Source organism: Delphinapterus leucas, chromosome 1, assembly GCF_059928025.1.
Source record: "Delphinapterus leucas isolate spDelLeu-1000000601 "Yukka" chromosome 1, BTC_Dleu_Yukka2, whole genome shotgun sequence".
Lineage (NCBI taxonomy): Eukaryota > Metazoa > Chordata > Mammalia > Artiodactyla > Monodontidae > Delphinapterus > Delphinapterus leucas.
This window is the reverse complement of record NC_143129.1, coordinates 56,499,633-56,522,595: the sequence shown is the minus strand read 5'-3', so window position 1 is coordinate 56,522,595 and position 22,963 is coordinate 56,499,633. Positions and strand designations below refer to the sequence as shown.

Below are 22,963 nucleotides of genomic sequence, written 5' to 3'. Positions count from 1 at the left end.
TTTTATTTCTTTTTTTATTTTTTAATTGACATTTTTATTGCGGTTACTAAAAGATTCATGTGCAGCTATAGGGAATAATACAGAAAGATCTCATGTAATCTTTACCCACTTCCCCCAGTGGTCACATTTTACAAAATTGTAGTACAGTGTCACAATCAGGATATTGACATTGATGCAATCCACCAATCTTGTTCAGATTTCTCCAGTTTTACTTGTACTTATTTGTGTGTGTGTGTATGTATATTTAGTTCTCTACAGTATTAACACATGCAGGTTCATGTATGCAACAGCACAGTCAAGATACTGATAATTCTGTCATCACAAGGGTCCCTGTGTTGCCCCTTTTATGTCCATCCACCCACTCCCTCCCACCACCCCTCTCCCCACTAATTGGTTCTCCATTTATAAAATTTTGTCATTTAAAAATGCTATGTAAGGGCTTCCCTGGTGGTGCAGTAGTTGAGCGTCTGCCTGCTGATGCAGGGGATGCGGGTTCGTGCCCTGGTCTGGGAGGATCCCACATACCGCGGAGCAGCTGGGCCCGTGAGCCATGGCCGCTGAGCCTGCGCGTCTGGAGCCTGTGCTCCGCAATGGGAGAGGCCACAGCGGTGGGAGGCCCGCGTACCGCGAAAAAAAAAAATGCTATGTAAAATCATATAGTATGTAACCCTTTGAAATTGGCTATTTTCACAAAGTATAATTCAAGTAATTGCATGTATCAATAGTTAGATCTTTTCATTGTTGAGTAGTATTCCATGGCATGCATGTGTCATAGTTTGTTTCATCATTGACCTGTTGAAGGACATTTGGGCTATTTCTAGTTTTTAGCTATTACAGATGAAGCTGCTATGAATGTCTGTACACAGGTTTTTGTGTGGACATAAGTTCTCTGGAATAAATGTACAGGAGCGCAATTGTTGAGTTGTATGGTAATTACAAGTTTAGTGCTTCATCAGTGATATTGGCCTGTAATTTTCTTTTTTTGTGGTGTCTTTGTCTGGTTTTTGGTATCAGGGTGATGCTGACCTCATAGAATTAATTCAGAAGCATTCCTTCCTCTTCAATTTTTTGGAATAATTTGAAAAAGATAGGTTTTAATTCTTTTTTAAATGTTTGGTAAAATTCACCTGTGAAGCCATCTGGTCCTGGACTTTTATTTGTTGGGAGTTTTTTTTTAATTACCGAGTCAATTTCATTACTAGTAATAGGTCTGTTGAGATTTTCTATTTCTTCCTGATTCAGTCTTAGAAGATTGCATGTTTCTAGGAATTTATCCATTTCTTCTTGGTTGTCCAACTTGTTGGTGTATAATTGTTCTTAGTAGTCTTGTATGATTGTATTTCTGGGGTATCAGTTGTAACTTCTCCTCTTTCATTTCTTTTTTTTAACATCTTTATTGGGGTGTAATTGTTTTACAGTGGTGTGTTAATTTCTACTTTATAACAAAGTGAATCAGTTATACATATGCATATGTTCCCATATCTCTTCCCTCTTGCGTCTCCCTATCCCACCCTCCAGGCGGTCACAAAGCACTCCTCTTTCATTTCTGATTCTGTTTATTTGGGCCCACTCTTTTTCTTGATGAGTCTGGCTAAAGGTTTATCAATTTTGTTTATCTTTTCAAAGAACCAGCTCTTAGTTTCATTGATCTTTTCTATTGTTGTTTTAGTCTCTCTTTCATTTATTTCTACAATATTTTGATCTTTATTATTTCCTTCCTTCTACTAACTTTGGGTTTTGTTTGTTTCTCTTTTTCTAGTTCCTGTAGATATAAGGTTAGATTGTATATTTGAGATGTTTCTTGTTTCCTTGTTTTCTTGTTTGTAGCTTGTATTGTTATAAACTTCCCTTTTAGAACTGCTTTTGCTGCATCCCATAGATTTTTTAGAGCATTGTGTTTCCATTTTCATTTCTCTCCAGGTATTTTTAAAATTTCCTCTTTGATTTCTTCAGTGACCCATTTTTGATTAGTAGCATATTGTTTAGCCTCCATGTGTTGGTGGTTTTTTTGCAGCTTTTTCTTGTAGTTGACTTCCATAGTCTCATACCATTGTGGTCAGAAAATGCTTAATATGATGTCAGTCTTCTTAAATTTATTGAGACTTGTTTTGTGGCCTAGCATGTGATCCATCCTGCAGAATGTTCCATGTGCACATCCAAAGAATGTGATTTTGCTGCTTTTGGATGGAATATTCTGTATATCTCTATTAAGTCCAATTGGTCTGTGTCATCTAAGGCCATTGTTTCCTTATTAATTTTTCTATCTGGATGATCTGTCCATTGATGTAAGTGGAGTGTTAAAGTCCCCTACTATTATTATTTATAATAAAATCCATTATGTTTATTAATATTTGCTTTATGTATTTATGTGCTCCAGTGTTGGGTGTGTATATATGTACAATTGTAACATCTTCTTCTTAGATTAATCTCTTTATCATTATGTAATATCCTTCTTTGTCTCTTGTTACAGTCTTTGTTTTAAGTCTATCTTGTCTGATATAAGTATTGCTAACCTAGCTTTCTTTTCATTTCCATTTGCATGGAATATCTTTTTTCCATCCCCTCCCTTTCAGTCTGTGTGTGTCTTTAGATCTGATGTGAGTCTCTTGTAGGCAGCATTTAGATGGGTCTTTTTTTTTTTTTTTTTTAAATCCATTCAGCCACTCTGTGTCTTTTGATTGGAGCATTTAGTCCATTTACATTTAAAGCGGCTATTGATAGATATATACTTATTGCCATTTTGTTGATTGGTTCTGGTAGTTCTTTTTGTTCCTTCTTCTGCTCATTTCTCTTGTGATTTGATGACTGCCTTTAGTGTTATGTTTGGATTCCTTTCTCTTTGTGTATATCTATTATAGAGTTTTGGTTTGGGGTTACCATGAGGTTTATATATAACTAACTCTCCCCCTTTTCCTCCCTCCCTATCCCTCTCTTTCTCTATGTGTGTGTGTATATGTATATATATACATATACACATATATGTAAAGTTTTAAAAGCATATATATATAGTTATTTTAAGTTGATGATCTCAAGTTCAAACACACTGTAACAACCCTGCAGTTTTACTCCCTCCCCCTACCTCACATATAGTGTTTTTTGACATCATATTTTACATCTTTCTGTTTTATGTATCTCTTAACTACTTATTGTAGTTATAGATTATTTTACTACTTTTATCTTTTAACGTTCCTATTAGCTTTATAAGTAGTTGATCTACTACCTTTACTGTTTTTTTGCTTTTACCAGTGAGCTTTTCCTTTTATAATTTTTATATGTCTAGTTGTGGTCTTTTCTGCTTAGAGAAGTCCCTTTAACATTTCTTATAAAACTGATGCTGAACTCTTTTGGCTTTTGCTTGTTTTTAAAACTCTTTATCTCTCCTTCAAATCTGAATTATAGCCTTACTGGGTAGAGTATTCTTGGTTGTAGACATATGTCCTGCCACTCCCTTCTGGCCTGCAGAGTTTCTGCTGAGAAGTCGTCTTATGGGAGTTCTCTTATATGTAGTTGCTTTTCTCTCTCTGCTTTTAAGGTTCTCTCTCTATCTTTAATTTCTGTCATTTTAATTATAATGTGTGTTGGTGTGGACCCCTAAGTTCATCTTGTTTGGGACTCTTTGTGATTCCTGGACCTGGATATCTGTTTCCTTTCCCAAATTAGGGAAGTTTTCAGCTATTTACATCTTCAGGTAAGTTCTCTGCCCCTTTCTCTCTCTTTCTTCTCTTTCCAGGACCCCTGTATAATGTGAATGTTAGCATGCTTGATGTCCCAGAGGTCTCTTATTAAACTATCCTCATTTTAAAAGATTATTTTTTCTGTTCAGTTTGGGTAATTTCCACTACTCTGTCTTCCAGTTTGCTAATATGTTCCTCTGTATCATATAATCTACCATTGATATTCCAGTGTATTTTTTATTTCCGTTATTGTATTCTTCAGCTCTGTTTGGATCTTCTTTATATTTTATAATTCTTCGTTAAACTTCTCACTGTGTTCATCCATTCTTCTTCTGCATTTGTTGAGCATACTTACGATCATTACCTTAAACTCTTTATTAGGTAAATTGCTTATATCCACTTCACTTAGTTCCTTTCCTAGGGTTTTGTCTTATTCCTTCATGTGGAACATATTCCTCTTTTTCATTTTGCCTAATTCTCTGTGTTTATATCTAAGTATTGGGTTAGTGTGTTCCATATCCTGCTCTTGGAAAGTGGCCTTATATAGGAGACGTCATGTGGGGCCCAGCAGCACACTCCCCTTTGGTCACCAGAGCTATATTCTATAGGGATGCCCCCATGTGGGCTGCATGGGCCCTTCTGTTGTGACTGGGCCCACTACTGTGGGTGCACTGGTAGTCAAGGCTGGTTGGTTGCCAGGCTCTGCCTTGTGTGGTGACTTGTGCCAGGTTCTGGGTCGTCTGGTTCTGCGGTGCCAGTCTGCTGGTGGTGGAGCTGGTTTCCAGCACAGCTGGCTGCATGGTTCTGGGTGTCCCAGGGCTGGTTCCAGCCTGCAGGTGGGAAGGGTTAGGTCCAGGCACAACAATCTGAATTTTAATGAGTATGTTTAGTCCATTTACATTTAATAAAATTATCAATATGTTTTGATTTTAGGTCTACCATTTTATTATCTTTCTATTCATTTCCCCAGCTTTTCATTCCTTTGCTCTTCCTTTCTTCTTTTAGTATTCCTGTTTTTTGGTAGTATTCTTTTATTATTTAGCATTCTTCTTTAGTAGCCTATTTTAATTTACTTATTACATTTTCATTGTATATGTATAGTTTTGTACTGATTACTCTAGGAATTACAATATACACCTTTGGCTTTTCACAGTGGACTTAATCAATATTTACCACTTCAAGTGGAATGTAGGTATCTTACTACCATATAGGTCTTTAGCCCTTCCCACCTTCTTTATTTTCTACTATGTATAATAACTATATTGAGAATTTATAATGTTATATTTTTTGCTTTCCATCTTCAAACATTCTGAAAAATTCAAGAGGGGAATAGTCTATTATATTTACCCAGATATCTACTTTTTCTGTTGCTCTTCCTTTATTTCTGATATTCCAAGTTTCCTTCTGGTATCATCTCCTTTCTATTCAAAGAACTCCCTTTAGTGATTCTTTTAGGGCAAGTCTGTGGAAAACAAATTATTTTTGTTTTCTTCATTGAGAATGTATTTATTTCATCTTCATTCTTAAAGGATGCTTTTGCTGGATGTAGAATTCTAGGTTGCCAGTTCTTTTCTTTCAACCCTTTAAAAATTCCATTTCACTTCCTTCTAGCTTTCATGTTTTCTGATACAAGATATGTGCAGTGTTGATATTGTTGTTCCACTATAATAATGTGTAATTTTTCTTTGGCTTCATTCAGGATATTTGTTTGTCTTTAGTTTTCACCATGTTGATCGTAATCTATGTAGGCACGAATTTCTTTGAGTTTATTGTGTTTGAGTTTTGCTAAGCTTTTCGAATCTGTAGGTCTGTGTCTTCCCAAACCAAATTTGGGAAGTTTTCAGACATATTTCTTCAAATAACTTTTCTGCACTGCATTCTTTTTCTTCTTCTTCTTGGACTTTGACGACACAAATGTTAAACCTTTTGGTATTGTCCCATAGTTCCCTGAGGCTCTATTTTTGTATGTATGTTTGTTTGTTTTCCAATTTTTTTCTCAGTTGTTCAGAGTGGATAATCAGATTGGATCTATCTTCAAGTTTGTGCATTCTTTACTCTCATCTCTGTCCTGCTATGAAAAAGAGAGTGACAGAGCTCTATATTCAGTATAAAACAACCCTTCATTTAATTCTACTGTTTTTATTATATATTTGCACTGTCCTCAGCTTTACCCTCCAGAAGACCTCTAGTCTTCCAGCAGGAGGAAGAGGTGTAGTTTCCTGGGTGTTTTAAATAGGTGAGGGTACCTGGAGGTCTAACTGCTTCTTACACAGACTTTTAACGAGAGCTCTTGTTTTCATTCCCACTTTACACCCTCAATTCCAAAAACTCTGTAGGAGCAATTCCTGAACTTTTGCAGTATTTATGGTATAAATTTGGGTTGACTCTCAGTTTTTCCTGCTCCAAGCTCAGGATTCCACTTTCTCAGGACTGCATAATAAGTTGTCAGTTGTCTGATTTCCTGTATCCAGAACATAGGTGATATTTTCTCCTTTTACATTCTCTTTGACCATAAGTTTATACCTTAAATTATTTTATTTTGGTGATGTGTCAGGAGAGAGAGTAATAAATTATGTACTCAAACTTCCATCTTTACCTGGAGTTAGGAAAAATTTTAAACCTAAATTTCAAAATACATACAGGAATCATAAATTAAAGTTTTATTTGTCACCTGATACATTCTAGGATGAGATTCCCACTGGAATGCCATGCCTGGAGTCAGTAACCATAGGTGATGATATATGGGATGAGAACTGGATACCTTTGCAGGCTGGAATGGGAGAAGGAAGTGATGCTGCCTCCCACTTATCTACCTCAAGGCTTGATGGAAAGAAACCATATTCATCATGTAAAGAAATGCCACAGAAGGTTAGATCCTTGGGAAAACATAAAGCAAATCACTACTGCAAAAGGAAATATTAATGTAATTGTCCAAGCCTCAAAAAAGCTATGCATTCTGCATTTCATAGGGATTAATCAGACAATAATTCAGAAGAATGTATTCCCACCCCCACCCCCCCACCAAAGATGGTAGTGTTAGGGATGGGGGCAGGATGAAGCAGGGGAGAGTAAACCATGGACTTATTGTGGCTATCTATTCTATCAATCATTATGATTTTTGTTTTACCATTGGCACCTAGTCACAGCCTTAGGATCTAGAAATAAACAGTTTTCCCTAATTTAATTTTTATTGCATTGCCTTGTAATATTATGCCTGGATCTCTGCAGTGAGTATATTTACTAATATTGGGCCCTATATATTTGAATTTTAATTTATTTTCCACCAGCTCTTAGAAAGAAGAACTATCAACACTTAAGTTGCCCCTTGTTATTTGTGCCATTTAAATACTGGATGATCATGAAAATCATCTAACCATGAAAACAGTATTGAAGAAAATACTACAAAGAGAGTTGTGTTTTTTTAATGTGATCTGTGTATTCAGAGGAATTCAGTGTATTGAGCATGGACCAGTGAAGCAAGGGGGAAAACTCACACTGATATAGAAAGTTAATAAATATCTTTTCTTGTTTAGTATACATTGCCTCTTTGCCTTTACCTTGCCCAAGTTATCCTCCATTTGGATCATATGGCACTATGTCTCAGTTTATTGTTGCAATTTTTTTCTCTATAGGATTGGTGTTTTTCTACACCCAAAGATATATGGGATGTTTCATGGCAGCCTTCAGGCCTTGTGAGTGGGAAGGAAGTAGAAGTTGAAAAACCAGAAGGACTGGGTGCTCAAGAAAAAAATACTGGCACAACCGGAATTCAAAATGTAAATGTCTAACGAATGTTATTGTTACAAGTTTTCATGAGGAAATACTTTCACTTTTAGAAAGTAAAATTCTGGTTAATGATCCCTCTCTTAGCATTTGGTACAATACATATACATAAAAATGTATGTTTATTTAAAAATAAATTTCATTTAACTTACTGTAGTTATTCATCTCTCCAGAAAAAAATTCTGAGACTAGAATTAAGAGATTGATTAAGCCTCTACATTAGGGATAGGGAAAACAGGTATTTTCACTTAATCATACATTTTAAGTTCTGTATCTGTCCTATCATCTAGGCCAGATTTTTTCTTTTTGTTGCTTTGGCAGAAAACACTAACCCTGGAGCAAAATCCGTTTGTTTTGTGTTTCTCCATCCTGAAAACAGCAGGACTGTTTGTGTGAATCGTGAAATTTGGCTAATGGTCTCTGTACTTTTGTGCATTACATTGAAAATGAAGGACTCAAGTCTAGGAGAATTGTTGAAAAGCAGATTTGTGGAAGATGAACCTTCTGAGTGATATATTTTCTACAGAATATAGTTACTTTGCATGAGATCATTGATAAAAGTATGCTGCATTACATAGAACAGTCTGTTCCAGAAATGTAGGTTACTTAAAGCACAGATTTAGCTTTAGGATAAAATAAACTTTTTTTTTTTTTTTTTTTTTTTTTTTGCGGTACGCGCGCCTCTCACTGTTGTGGCCTCTCCCGTTGCGGAGCACAGGCTCCGGACGCGCAGGCTCAGCGGCCATGGCTCACGGGCCCAGCCGCTCCGTGGCATGTGGGATCTTCCCAGACCGGGGCACGATCCCGTGTCCCCTGCATCGGCAGGCAGACTCTCAACCACTGTGCCATCAGGGAAGCCCCTAAAATAAACTTTTATATTTTGTTTTTCAGGCAGTCTTTCTTTAAGATATAATCGCTTTATTGAACTATAACTCACATACCATGTAATTCACTTAAAGTATGCAATTCAAATAACTTTTAGTATACACAGACTTGTGCAACCACCCGTATAATCCACTTTAGAACATTTTCATCACCCCTTCAGAAAAAAACCACTATCCCTTTGGTATCTGGGTAATGCTGGCATTGTAAAATGAGTTTAGGAGTGTTCAGTTTTTTGGAAGACTTTGAGAAGAATTGGTATTAATTATTCTTTAAATGTTTGGTAGAATTTTACCAGTGAAGCCATCTTATCTTGTGTTTTTCTTTGTTGGGAGGTTTTTGATTACTGATTCAATTTCATTACTAGTAATCTGTCTGTTCAGATTTTCTATTTCTTCCTAATTCAGTCTTGCAAGACTGTATGTTTCTAAGAATTTATCCATTTCTTTCAGATTATCCAGTTTGTTTGTGTACAGTTGTTTGTAATGGTCTCAAAATCCTTTTCAATTCTGTAGCATTAGTTGTAATGTTTTTTCTTTTCTGATATCATTTGAGTCTTTTTTTCTTCATTAGTCTAGCTAAAGGTTTCTCAGTTTTGTTTATATTTTCAATATATAAAACAACTCTTAGTTTCATTGATTTTTTTCTTTTCTCTATTTCATTTATTTCTGCTCTAATTTTTACTATTTTCTTCTGCTAACTTTGGTCTTAGTTTGTTCTTCTTTTCTTAGTTCCTTAAGGTGTAAAATTGAGTTGTTTGAGATCTTTCTTCCTTTTTTTAATGTTTTATTGCTAGAAACACCCCTCTTAATTCTTCCTTTGCTGCATCCCATAAATTTTGGTATACTGTGTGTTTTCATTTTTGTCTGTCTCAGAATATTTTCTAATTACCTTTGATCTTTTTTGACCCATTGGTTGTTCGGGAGTATGATGTTTAATTTCCCATATTTCTGACTTTAATCTTCCTTTTTGAGGGATATTCTCCATGAGTATTGAATGATAGGTTGGCACTGTTTTCTTTCGATGCTTTGAAGATGTCATTCCTTTATGTTCTGGCTTCTGTTGGATTGCCAGCTGTCAGTTACCATTGCTCCTTTGAAGGTATGTCTTTTTTTCCCCCTCTGGCTTCTTTTAAGATTTTTCTGTCTTTTGCTTTCAGCATTTTGATAATTATATATCTAGATGTGATTTCCTTTGGATTTATTCTGCATATGTATCACTGAGCTTATTAAATCAGCAGATGGATACTGCTCATCAGTTTTAGAAAATTCTGGTCCATTTATCTAATCAAACACTGCTTCTGCCTCATTATCTCTCTCCTTTCCTGCTGGCATTTCAGTTCTACGTATGTTAGAACTTTTGGCTGAGTCCCACTTGGGCTCTGTTTTCTTGTTCGCTCTCTTTTTTTCTTTTGCAATGCCTCTGTTTGGAGGTTTTATATTGATTATTCCAGTGCACCAGTCCTGTCTTCTACAGGATCCAGTCTGCTGTTAAACCCACACGTTGAGCTCTTAATTTCAAACATATTATTTTCCAGTTCTAGAATGTCCATTTGATTCTTTATTTTATAGATTCCAGTTCTCGGTTTAAATTCTCCATATTTTCCTCAATTTTGTCTGTAACTTCCATTTTCTTGAACATGTTAATAATCATAGTTATTTTAAAGTCTTTTGCAGATAATTTCAATATCTGAATTACCTTTGAGTGTGTTCTTACTGCCTTTTTTCTCTATTTGATCTTGTCATTTGATCCTGTTTTGGGCATTCAGGGGAGGGGAAAGACAGGCGGAGCGTACCTCATGGTTCTTTTTAATTGAATGTTGAACATTATGGAATTTAGAGAGGCTCTGGATGAGATAGCTTCCTCCAAAGAGGGTTCAGTTGTCTAGTGGCTGGCAGATACCAGCCAGTCACCTTCACACATATTGAGGCTTGGTTTAGGCTTGGTGAGGACTGCTATATTTCACTTTTGTCCCTAGTCCTTGAATGTGGCTCTTACTCCTAAAGCATGATTCTTTGGAGATCTCAGCTGAAAGCCTGAGGAGTTTGTCAAAGCTCCTCCACATTCGTGGGGCTCAGACTCCATCCTCTGTCTCCTCAACTTAATTGAGATATAATATACATACCATACAGTTCACCCATTTAAAGTGTACAATTCAACGGCTTTTAGTATATTCACTAGTTTACTAGCATATTGTGCCTCCATCATCACCATAAGAATTTCAGAACATTTTCATTATCTCAAAAAGAAACGCATTCTTCAGCTGTCACCCCCACCCAAACTCCCCAACCCTCTTCCCCCCAGGCAACCACTCATCTTACTTTCTCTATTGATTTACTTATTCTTCAGGACATTTCATATAATTGGAATCAATACAGTGTGTGGCCTTTTGTGTCTGGCTTCTTAGCGTAATGTTCTCAAGGTTCATCATGTTGTATCATGTATCAGTACTTTGCTTCTTTTTGTGGCTGAATAATCCATTGTATGGATAGGCCACGTTTTGTTTATCCATGTGTCAGCTGATGGACATTTGAGTTGTTTCTGTTTTTCTGCTATTATGAATAGTGCTGCTGTGACATTTGTGTATGTGTTTTTATGTGGACATACATTTTCAGTTTTCTTAGGTATATACCTAAGAGTTGAATGGCTGGGTCCTATGTTAACTCTGTGTTTAGTGTTTTGAGGAATTGCCAGACTTTTCCAAGCAGTTGCAACATTTTACATTCCCACCAGCAATATAAGAGTGTTCCAATTTGTCCACATCTTTGCCAACACTTGCTATTATCTAGTTTAAAAGATTATACAGGGCTTCCCTGGTGGCGCAGTGGTTGAGAGTCCGCCTGCCGATGCAGGGGATGCAGGTTCGTGCCCCAGTCCTGGAGGATCCCACATGCTGCGGAGCGGCTGGGCCCGTGGGCCATGGCCACTAGGCCTGCGTGTCCGGAGCCTGTGCTCTGCAACGGGAGAGGCCACAACAGTGAGAGGCCCGCATACCGCAAAAAAAAAAAAAAATTATAGCCATCCTAGTGGGCATGAAGTTGTATGTTGTGGTTTGGGGCTATTCTTTCGATTGCATAAGTTAATGTTTCAGAAATCATGAACATGTTTCTTGAAAATCTGCCACTAACCTCTAGTTCCATAAAGGTATATTTTCAGACAACTACGAGGGAGTCAGTAGTTGATAACTACAGAGGGATAAATCTGGTAGAGCAATGCTTCTCAAACTATAATGTTCATACAGATCACCTGAGAATCTTGTGAAAATGCAGATTCTGATTGAGCAGATCTGGTATGGGGACTGAGGTTCTCCATGTCTTACAGGCTTCCAGGTGATGCTGAAGCTGCTTTATGGTGAATCACATTTTGGGCAGCAGCACCCTAAACCACTGTTTAGAGGAAGAGACTCTTACTTTTCAATTAAGTGCTTAAGTTGACCACAGGCACTTGCTTTCAGTACTGGCATACACATTTAGAAGGCATTCACCTATGTTCTTTTTTTCCAGTGTGAAAAGCTGTCAGAATGCATTTAAATATGTTTTAACAATTTGTCTTTCTTCAAAATCATATTTATCAGGAAAGAAAGAAAGATACAGCTTTTAAAAAAACTGTTTCTGATTTTGATTTTGTTAAACTACTGAAAATAGGCAGCAGGGCTTAGTGTAAAAAACACCTGTCTGGGAGTTCTGTAATCTGTGGCTTAGTCTTTACCACAAGTTTGAACAAGTTGGCTTTTGGGGCCTTAGTTTATCCGTCTACAAGGACTGATTTGGATTAATGATCTTTCCAGCTCTAAAAGTTTGCCATATTAATATTTACTTAATTATCACTGAAGCTTTATTGAAAGAACCTCATTTTCAGTGAGAATAAACTTAAAGGGTAGCTAAAGCACATACATGAAGTTGCATAAATTAAGCAAAAAATTGAATCCAGCTCTTTGCTCTCCTGAAGTAGCATACTGTATGGCAGGATAGCTATGTGGACTTTTAGAGTTTTCATTTTTGCTGCCAGATAAAGGGGCACAGCCATTTGTATATGACATAATTATATATCAGTCACATCCATGCCAGCCATGTTTGAAAATGAACAAGGTGTTTCCTAATGGAAGAAAAAAGGAATGCAAAAGGAATGCCAGCTGATATTAAATGTCTACTCCACAGCCTAAAGAACACACAAAGCTACATTTTCTGTTTGTATAAATTTTGTTTCAGTTTACCCTGGGCAGATCCCAGGCTGTAAGCCACTTAGGTCGGTTCATTACGGCCTGGTCCTGATGGGGCCCACTTAATCGTCAGTGCCAGTTAGTTAGCATCACAGAAGACAAATTCTCTGAGACACTGTAAACTGCAGCTATTTCAGCAGCGACTCTGTGGTAGGATATAGGATCTATTGATTAAAATTTGGCACTTCATTCGCTTTAGCCCAAATCGAGGCTTTGTTTGGGAAGTTCATCTTTTCCTCTCAAACCCTGATTCTTAGTACTCCATTTTGTCACTTCTTCTGAGGAGCCCTCCTTTAAGTCCTTTGTGTTCTCCTAGCATGTTTTTGATGCTGCGGAATGCAGTTAATGCCTTCTTCATGGCCACCTGCAGCACGTGTACTGTTTCCCTAGCCGAGGACTGTGAGCTCCTTAGGGACAGGGATCGTATTTACTGGGAGGCGGTGTAATGGAGCAGAGAGAACATAGGCTAGCCTGAGTTCATCCCTCTGCCTTGTCGCTTACTGGTTGACATTGGATAACTTGGTAAGCCTCTTGTAAAAAAGCATTATGCTAAGTAAAGGAGGCGGTAATAAAGAAGATGCAACCTAGGAAAAACGTTCTGATGTTTCATTGAAGAAACACATGCCAAGAACCTAACATTGTGCCTGACAATGAGTGCTCAGTGAATGTTATTTCTCTCATTTCCTGCCGTTCTTCCTTGGCAGCCCTCAGTACCATGTTTGCTCATAATATGCATTCAATACGTGCTTCTTGAATTAATGGTCACTAAGTTAGAGACGGACCTGTTTTCCAGAGAGTATCTAGATTTTTAAAAGTGGGGAGTTTTATTTATTAATTATGATATGAAAATATTCTTTTGTATATAAGTAAGGAAACAAAATAGACTTAATTCTTACTGTTGAACTAACAGTTACTTTTCATGCTTTTGCCCCATTTTCCCCATTCTGTAGCAACCAAACTTAAAGAGTTCCTCAGATTCTCCCACGTTGCCCGAATTGGAGGAGTTCTACATCTCTCTTATCCAGTCACAGCAGTCAGCAGAAGGTGGCCAGTTTGAGCCTAGCAGCATTGAGACTTGTCCAAAGCAATTTCAGCTGTCCACAGCAGTGCTCAACTCAACTCCTGCAGTGGTCGATTCCTCACAAAAACACTCTGGTTCAGGTAGGTTGACATACAGTTGACAAATGCAATGGTTTGCCACGTTGTTAAAAACCTTCATTTATCTTTTCAGAACATGACTTGAAAAATTGCTGATGTTAGCATTTGTCTGAACTCCTCCAGTTGTTCCCTTTCACTTTGCCACTCTTCTTTTTTTTTCTGCAATTTGGGGGGTGGCGGGGTCAGGTTTATGCACAGTAAAACTTGCCAGTTTTTAAGTGTACAATGCTATGAGGTCTGACAAATGTGTACAGTCTTGTAATAAGCACCACAGTCATGATAATAGAATATTTCCGTCAGTCTAAAAGGCTTCCTCATATCCCTTTGCAGTCATTCCCTCCCCCTACTTTCTGGCTTCTGGCATGTTACTTTTCCTTTTCTAGAATTTCATATAAAGGGAGTCATACAGTATGTAGTCTTTATGTCTGATTTCTTTCATTTAGCGTGATTTTTAGAGATTCATTTATGTTGTTGCTGGTGTCTAAAGTTTGTTCCTGTTCATTGTTGAGTGGTACCCAGTTGTATGGAAATACCACAATTTGTTTTTCTGTTCACTAGATGACAGACATCTGGATTGTTTCCAGATTTGGGCCATTATGAATAAAGCTGCTGTGAGTGTTCACATACAGCTCTTTGTGTAGACATATGTTTTTTATTTCTATTCAGCAAGTACCTTGGAGTGGAATTGCTGGGTCATATGCTAACTGCATGTTTAACTTTTTTTTTTTTTAAATAAATCTATTTATTTATTTTTGGCTGTGTTGGGTCTTTGTTGCTGTGCGTGGGCTTTCTTTGCAGCGAGTGGGGGCTACTCTTTGTTGCGGTGCACGGGCTTCTCATTGCAGTGGCTTCTCTTGTTGTGGAGCATGGTCTGTAAGTGTGCGGGCTTCAGTAGTTGTGGCACACGGGCTCAGTAGTTGTGGCTCGCGGGCCCTTGAGCTCAGGCTCAGTAGTTGTGGTGCACGGACTTAGTTACTCTGCGGCATGTGGGATCTTCCCGGACCAGGGATGGAACCTGTGTCCCCTGCATTGGCAGGCGGATTCTTAACCACTGCAGCACCAGGGAAGCCCCTGTTTAACTTTTTAAGAACTGCTAAAATGTTTTCCGAAGTGGCTGAACCATTTGGTAATTCACACCAGCGATATACGTAAGTTCTGATTGCTTCATCTTCTTGGCAACATATTATATTGCCAGTCTTTTAAAATTTTACCATCCTAGTGGGTGTGTGGTGGTATCTTATTTTGGTTTTAATTTACATTTTCCTATTTGCCAGTGATGTTGACTATGTTTTCATGTGTTTATGTACCATCTGTATATCTTCTTTAGTGAATTGCCTGTTGAAGTATTTGTGCATTTTTATTGGATTATCTTCTTTTTATTGATTTGTAAAAATTATTTATTCTGGATACAAAACCTTTGTCAGATTCATCTGTTGCAAATATTTCAGGTATGTGGCTTGCCTTTTCATTTCCGTAACAGCATCCTTGGAAGAGCAAAAGTTTTCCTTTTGATGAAATCAGATTTGTTGATTTTTTTTTCCTTTATAGTTTGAACTTTTTGTGTCCTATTTAGAAATCTTTCCTAACTCAAGTAACTAAGACTTTCTCTTACATTTTCTTATAAAAGTTCTATAGTTTTAGGTCCTGCATTAGGTCTGTGATCCAGTTCGTTAATTTTTGTGTATGGTGTGGTGTAAGGATCAATGTTTATTTTGATTACATATAATTATTCAGCTGTTTCAGCATGATTTATTGAAAAGACTGTCCTTTCTCCATTAAACTGCCTTGATGTCTTTGTCAAAAGCCAATTAAGTTGTATATGTGAGGGTCTATTTCTGGACTTTCATTCTGTTCTATTACTATTACGTCTGCCTTTATACCACTGTCTTGATTTTTGTGGCTTTATAATAAGTCTTGAAATCATATAAATTTGTTCTTCTTTTTCAAATTGCTTTGGCTATTCTAGGTCATATTCCATATGAATTTTAGGGTTAGTTTAATTTCTACTGAAAGCCTGCTAAAAGTTTTATTGGGATTTTTTTTTAATCTCTAGATCAAGTTGGGGAGAAGTGACATGTTAACAATATTGAGTCTTCTGATCTATGAGCATAATATAACCTTTTCTTGTTCAGTGTTTAATATGTTCTTTTCCCATCCAGTATATTTTTCATCTCAGAAGTTCAATTTATAATCTCTAGGGTTTGGTTTGGGTCTTTTTTATATCTTCCATCTTTCTCTTCAGCATACTCAACATTCACTTCTTGAATACTTGGAGTGTTCTTATGACAGCGATTGTAATACCCTTGTCTTGTGATTCTAGCATATGTATCATTTCTGCATTCTGTCATTTCTGAATTGGCTTCTACTGATTGGTTTTTCTCCTAATTACAAGTCATATTTTTCTGCTTCTTTGTGTATCTGGTAATTTTTTATTGGATGGCAGATGCTGAATTATATGTTGTTGGCTGAATCTCTTTTTCTTCCTTCCTCCCTCCCTCCCTCCCTTCCTTCTTCCTTCCTTCCTTCCCTCCCTCCCTGCTGTCTATGTATAATTTATTGCGGGGGGAGGAATGTAATTAAATTACCTGAAATTGCTTTGATTATTTCTGTGTTTATTTTAGGTTTCATTAGGCTGATTTAGAAAAGCCTTAAGTCTGTTGGCCCTGCTAGGCAGTACCTTTCTGAGGGTATTGATGGGACTTGATGTCCTATGTGTTAGGATGTCTTTACACTGTAGCTGGTGGGAACACAAACTATTTTGCCCCAGTATAAAATGCCTAGTGTTTGTTCTGCCTACTACTTTCAGGTAGGTTTTCTCCCTGGCCTTGGTGGTCCCCTCACATACGTGAGCCAGATCGCTACCCAGCCTAAGACTCAAAGCGACCTCTGCAGGTCTCCAGCTTCTTCTCTCTCTGCAGCTGCCTCTTCACTTGTACTTTTACCCCACGAATTCCGGCCACCTGGCCTCCATAAATTCCAAACTCTGTCTTCTCAGCACAGGGATACCTCCAGGCTCAATGTGGACTCTCCCTCCCTGTACTGCAGCCTGGGCTTTATTTTGACAGTGAGCTCAGGCACTTGTAGGGCTCACTTTGTTTCCCGTCTCTCAGGGAGCACTGTCCTCTGAGCTTGTTGTTCAGTGTCTGAAAGCTGTTGTTTTATATACTTTGTCCAGTTTTTCAGTTGTTTAAAGCAGGAGAGATTATTTTTCAATCCCTGTTTAATTAGCATCATGTCTGGAAGCAGAAGTTTTGCTACTCTTTTAAATTCTTTCATCGTGTGTCCCTGCTTTCATGTTTTTATACCTTTTAAAATCTGAGCTCACCAACGACTTCCTGTAAAGCCCCATTATTTCACTAGAACTCACTGTCTCTTTTCCACTCTAGTGGGCATTAATTATAGCCTTGCGGTCAGAGTTTTTTTTAGAATACCCTGTAAAATTCTCCTTAATTTAATTTATCATAAATATATGGCACACGTACCACATGCTACTGCTGCTAGATGCTAAAGATGCAAAATAAGATATTGGATTACGCCTGATATTTTTCTGAATTTTTGAAATCTGTAATTTTAAGGTCTAGAGCGGTGCTTTTCAGAATGTAGTCGGCATACCCGTACTAGCCTGTGAAGCATTTGTGATGATGGACAACACAATAGCACATTGTTTAGCTCCCCTAGTTTTTTTTTTCTTTTCCTAAAGGAGGACTTTCTTGAAGGAAGCAGTGTGTTGGTTTATATGTTGGCAAAAGCTCCTTCTCTCATTGCAGGCAGGTTCAAACAATTCATAGACCAGCTCCTTCAGTAGCCCTGGTCTAGAGTGCACATGTGAGGATGCTAGTATCCACTTCCGTGGCTATTAAGAACGCTCAGCATGGAGTTCCCAGCAGTTTATTCCATTGAAAAGATTACTTCTTCTTAGTTAAACTAATTCCCAAGGAATTCTTTTTGTGGCTAATAATTGGCTTTTGGAATTTCTTAGCAAACACAGTTAATGTTAATTTTCATTTTCATGGTCAGTTTGGTCAGTTTTGTTTTTATGCTGGCAGACTTGGAATTGGGACCACTTTCACAATAGAGAAGGCCCGTGGGACACCATTTTGCTCACTGCTGAGAGGAGGAAGTAAGGGAGCTTAAGGATTCTTCCCTGGAATTGGAATTATATCCAATTTATTTTTTTGATGTCCTAGAAAGAGATCTTCCCTTCCTTATTCACAAGTAGATATTTTGTCCTCTCTTCTTTGCCCTCATCCTGACAAGATTTATTTTATCTCAGCGCATGATCCCCCATCCTCATCTCCTTTCCATTTTTTGACTGGTCTCTGAGTCTCTTTCTCTCTGATTTGCCATTGGTAATTGGCACCACCTAACCAGAAGATGGTTGTAACACACGTTACTAAAGATCTAGAATGGGAGAGTGTGAGAACCTCTTGAAAAGACCTGTGTTTTCTTTCTTTTTCAGTGGAAAGCTCTCCAGAGAGCCTAGAGCATGAAGATTTTTCTAGTAGCCATGCTATTACAGTGTTCAAAGATAAAAGTCAGGGAGCCATGGACCAGCTGTCTTTGATTTTGTCTCCTGAACACCAGATTTCTCAGAAGCTCTACATTCCTCGAAGCACAGCCACTGCTGCCTTAGGAGCTGCTGCGCGGCTAGCCACATCCAGGAGACTCCTGCACTGGTACCCCAGTGTGAAAAGGATGGAAGCATGAGAGAGGAGGGAGGAAAAAATAAACTAGATGCTTAGGGCCTGGTGACCTCCCAGGCCGAAAGAGAAGGAGGTATTGAGACAAAGTAGTATTTTGATAGTTGATGCCTTTGTCTTTCTGTGTGACTCTTTGTTAGCTTTGTTATGCGAACAGTCCCCTTTGTTGTGTAAGTATTGATGTTTAATGTTAATTTTCATTTTTGTGGATGTTTCTTTTTCTGTATGGTTTTGTTCACCTTTGTTCAATGTTATAGTTTAAAGAAGTTTTTGTGTTTCTATAAATGTTTTTTTTTTAACATCTTTATTGGGGTATAATTGCTTTACAGTGGTGTGTTAGTTTCTGTTTTAGAACGAAGTGTATAAATGTTTTTCTTGTATATATCATGACTGATAAATGTAAACTGAAAAACTAATGTTTTGTGATCCATATGTAGTAAGACAAAAATTCTCACGTCCGTATCTCCAGAAAAAGGATTGTCTGAATTTTAAGGCTGCCTTTTCTCATTTGAAAACTTCTATATCATAGAGAGAATCAAGGGCTCCAATCTTTACCATCATTATTTCTTTGAAATACTAGGATCAGTAAGAAAATCCACACCATGAAGCTTTGGTCATGTGAACCCTTTTACATTTAAAAAAAATTAAGCTATCTTTCAATATAGGCAATTTCTTGAAGATTGACAGCAAAATTATAGAGACCGATTGTTGAAACTTAGCTGAGCCATCTCTGTAAGTCATCATAGTTCCCTGGAGCCTCAATGTAACAATAGTTAAACAGTGGTATTGTTTAAGCATTTATATAACATGATGTTCTCTGAAGTCCAGTTTATTATGTGACATTCTGTTTAGCTCATAGTATAAACCATCAGGAGAAAAGACTGAAAGGTGAAATTAAAGAATATGAGTGATACAAATTTCTTTGTGATAAAATACCAGACTTATACCCAAATGTAAAAAATCCAATACAGAAGCATTTCTTAGTGGTAAAATCAGAGAAAGAGGTGTGAATTACTGGCACGCTGCCTATGACTAGGTTCTCACCCTTCTAGCCCCTCTTCTAAGGCCTCCTGTTTTGGCGTTAAATGGCAGAGCTGGCCCCTAGTTCCTTTCTCTCTTTCTACAATAAGGAATGTCTCCTCTTTCCTTCTCAGTTACTTAATCAGCAAAATGTCCACTGAGGAAGGGAGTGAGATGAGAGTAAATATCAGAGTGCATTTCAATGTAGAGTTTTACTGGTTGAAACTTCTTTCTTAGAATGAAGTGATCATGAAACAAAGTTTATTCCAAAGTCTCTAACTACTGAGTGTTTTGGTTTAAAAACTTTAGAGAAAACATGTTAAATGCAGTAAAATTTTAAAATACAGATTTACCTTTAATTCCAACATATCTATAAGAATGATGGTATGCTAATTGACAAAAAAACTGTAGTCTGGAAACGTCAGTGATAGTTGACCCGGAAAGAACAGGTTTCCCATTGGGGTTTTTGTGATTTTCCATCAGACATCTTTATTGGAGAAGACAGTTGAAGAGTTATATGGAGGATCAATGAACAGTTAAATATCACATGACAGTTAAACTTCATATGTGATACTCAACCGTGATATGAACTGGAAAAGCTGTTTTTCATACAAGTTTAGATAATTATCCACAATTTGTTTCTAAAGAAGAAAATTCATTTTGGATGATGCTTCTTAGAATTCATTCTTTAGAGAAAAAACCCAGAATATTGAGTTATATTCATCACTTCTCAAGATGGACAATTATTGGGTTTCCGGCAGGGTGAATCTGGTAGAAGCAGTATTTACATATTTAGTAGGTCAAACTGTAACCCTCTCTATAATGGCACAAAACCACCAGCAGGAACTCTACCAACACCGGGTAACCTGACAGCAACTAATTTCACACTTTGCCAGTTAGATGGGGATAATGGAATCACTGTGCCAATAAGGCTCTTTCAGAATCCTATCCATTTGCAAATGGCTACACAGAGAATCATTTAGACAGACCCATGCCAAACTAATGAGTGTCAACACACTTTGACAGAAGCCTATTTAGTAATGAATAGTTAAGATCCTATTTGAATTAGCAGAGTGAAGAATGAACCTTTGGAGGCTCGTACATTTTGACTACTTGACTTTGACTAGGACAGCCAATCTGCCAATATGTTTCCCTACCTTCTCCCAGAAGGTGTGCTTTGTTTGGTAGTTAACTGAAATAGCTCAAAGCATCAAACAAATTTAATAGATCATTTGAAAATGAATAAATAGGTTTCTGTATATGGGCAGGGATAGCAATAAGAAATGTTCAAAAGATCGGGAGATGCTCGTGGTTAAGGGTTAATTATATTTTATTGACAAAAGATGGGTTGATATCTACTATACTTAGAACAGGCCCTCCCCACCCCCATATTTTTGGTGTTAAGGATCTATTAGAAGTAGTGATGGTCCCCAAGAAATGTTGACTGGGAAGTGGGGGCCTGAGGTGTGTGTTGAGGGAATGGGGGTGAGAACACACAGGAGAATCCTGGTTGTAAACTCCTTAGGGGTAGAAGAGAGAGCGGCTTTACTATTAGCCACTCAGGTTTTAACTCCAGTGGCTTGTGCCAGTACCCCTTTCCCATCCAAAAACACACCACGGGATATCAAAAGAGGGCCATTCCAGCTGAGTGAGCCATGCCTTTTCCCTCTCTCACTCTCACACATTTGAGATGCCAGTTGTCCATTTCAAGGTATGGGGATAACTAGAGACTTCTGCCTGCAGTCAGACTATGTCTAACCTAAAGACTTAGAATTGTAGAATTTTGGTGTAGAAGGGACCTCAGATGAGGAAATTTGAAACCTAGAAAGACTGACTTGCCTATGGTCACACAGCTTAAATTCCTATTTCTGCTGACTCCTAGCTCCTCAGGGCCCTATCCACAGGAAAAATATTGCAACATCATCTTGTGTCATGTAAATGATTTGATGCCAGAAGACACAGTTTGGGCATAAGTCCAAAAGAATGGTGGTTCTGATAGATAGCTGAGCAGCCCCTGGTGTTGGTGGGGAGAGGGATTGATTTATAAAGATCTCATATTTTTGAATGTGGATAGATTAAATAACGGTGGGCAAGTTATACAGCTGAAGAATCTGAATCAGGGTGGGGGGCATCTTCGGGGGTGAGAAACTAAAATCTTACAGAGCAGTCCTTCTGAGGCTTCCTATTAACATTTATACCAGGTAGCAAGGCCTTTCTAATAAACTTTTGTTATCTTTTCAGAATTAAATTCATTTTACTTATGTATACAGTGCCACATTATTCATAATTTTTCAGGAGCCATCACTAAGACATTTAAAAGATTTCATTTCTGATGGCTCATTCAGATCTTGACGTTTTCCAAGATGCCAACCAAGGCACCTGTCAGCTAAATTTGTCCTTGTGCTTTGAACGCAGCCCTGTTCCTAACAGGTGTCATTTGTCTCATTTAGTCAGTCACCAGTTGGCCTAGTAAGTTCTTGGTGTCATTAGCCTTTTGGAACCAGAATACTTTAAACTCTGCCATTCTTTTTTATTTTTTCTTTTTAAAATAGACTTTATTTTTTAGAACAGTTTTAGATGCACAGCAACACTGAGCAGAAGATACAGAGATTTCCCATATGCCCCCTGCCCCAACACATGCACAGCCTCCCCATTATCTACATCCCCCATCACAGTGGTGCATTTGTTACAGTCGATGAACCAACACTGACACATCATTACCACCCAAAGTCCACAGTTTACATTAGGGTTCATCCTTGGCTTTGTATATCCTATGGGTTTGGTTAAATGTATAATGACATGTATCCACCATTATAGTATCATACAGAGTAGCTTCACTGCCCTAAAACCCTCTGTGTTCTGCCTATTCATCCCTCCTTCCCCCACCCCCTTCCCCTGGTAACCAAGTGTTAACCTTTTTTTTTTTTTTTTTTTTTTTGCGGCACGCGGGCCTCTCCCGCAGCGGAGCACAGGCTCCGGACGCGCAGGCTCAGCGGCCACGGCTCTCGGGCCCAGCCGCTCCGCGGCATGTGGGATCTTCCCGGACCGGGGCACGAACCCGTGTCCCCTGCATCGGCAGGCGGACTCTCAACCACTGCGCCACCAGGGAAGCCCTGTTAATCTTTTTAAAACTTAAAAATGTTTATTATTTAAAGAAATCGACTAATATCTTCAGTCCCGCTGCCTGGGTTTGGATCTCCTCCCTACCATGGCTGTGTAACCAATGGCAAATGGATTAACTTGCTTAAGCCTCTGTTTTCTTATCTGTAAAGTGGAGGTGCTAATAGTATCTATGTTGTAAGACTGCTGAAAGATAATCTAAAATTTGAGAAGCGTTCAGCCGGGCACCTGGCACTTAGTAAACACAAATCCAGGTACGTATAGTTACCATGGTTATCATCTGTCATCTTGTCATCTCTGTGAAGGCTGCCTTTCATTGTCCCAGTGTGCGTCTCACATTCATCCCTCCAGAGGAAATCTGATTGGGTGACGTTGTCATTATCCAATATGGAGCATCTCTGTTAGAC

The 22,963-nt window shown here is 38.0% G+C and overlaps 1 protein-coding gene across 1 annotated transcript in view; it reads left to right on the top strand.

Annotated features, from left to right (window-relative positions):
- TDRD5 (tudor domain containing 5) overlaps window positions 1–22,337 on the top strand; it is a 97,579-nt gene extending 75,242 nt beyond the window's left edge. Inside the window, exons 15-18 of the mRNA XM_022556603.3 lie at window positions 6,360–6,542; window positions 7,307–7,450; window positions 13,509–13,719; window positions 18,176–22,337. Of these exons, the coding sequence (XP_022412311.1) occupies window positions 6,360–6,542; window positions 7,307–7,450; window positions 13,509–13,719; window positions 18,176–18,423 (786 nt within the window). The 3' untranslated portion in view covers window positions 18,424–22,337. The remainder of the gene's footprint in view (window positions 1–6,359; window positions 6,543–7,306; window positions 7,451–13,508; window positions 13,720–18,175) is intronic.
- The last annotated feature ends 626 nt before the right edge of the window (window positions 22,338–22,963 follow it).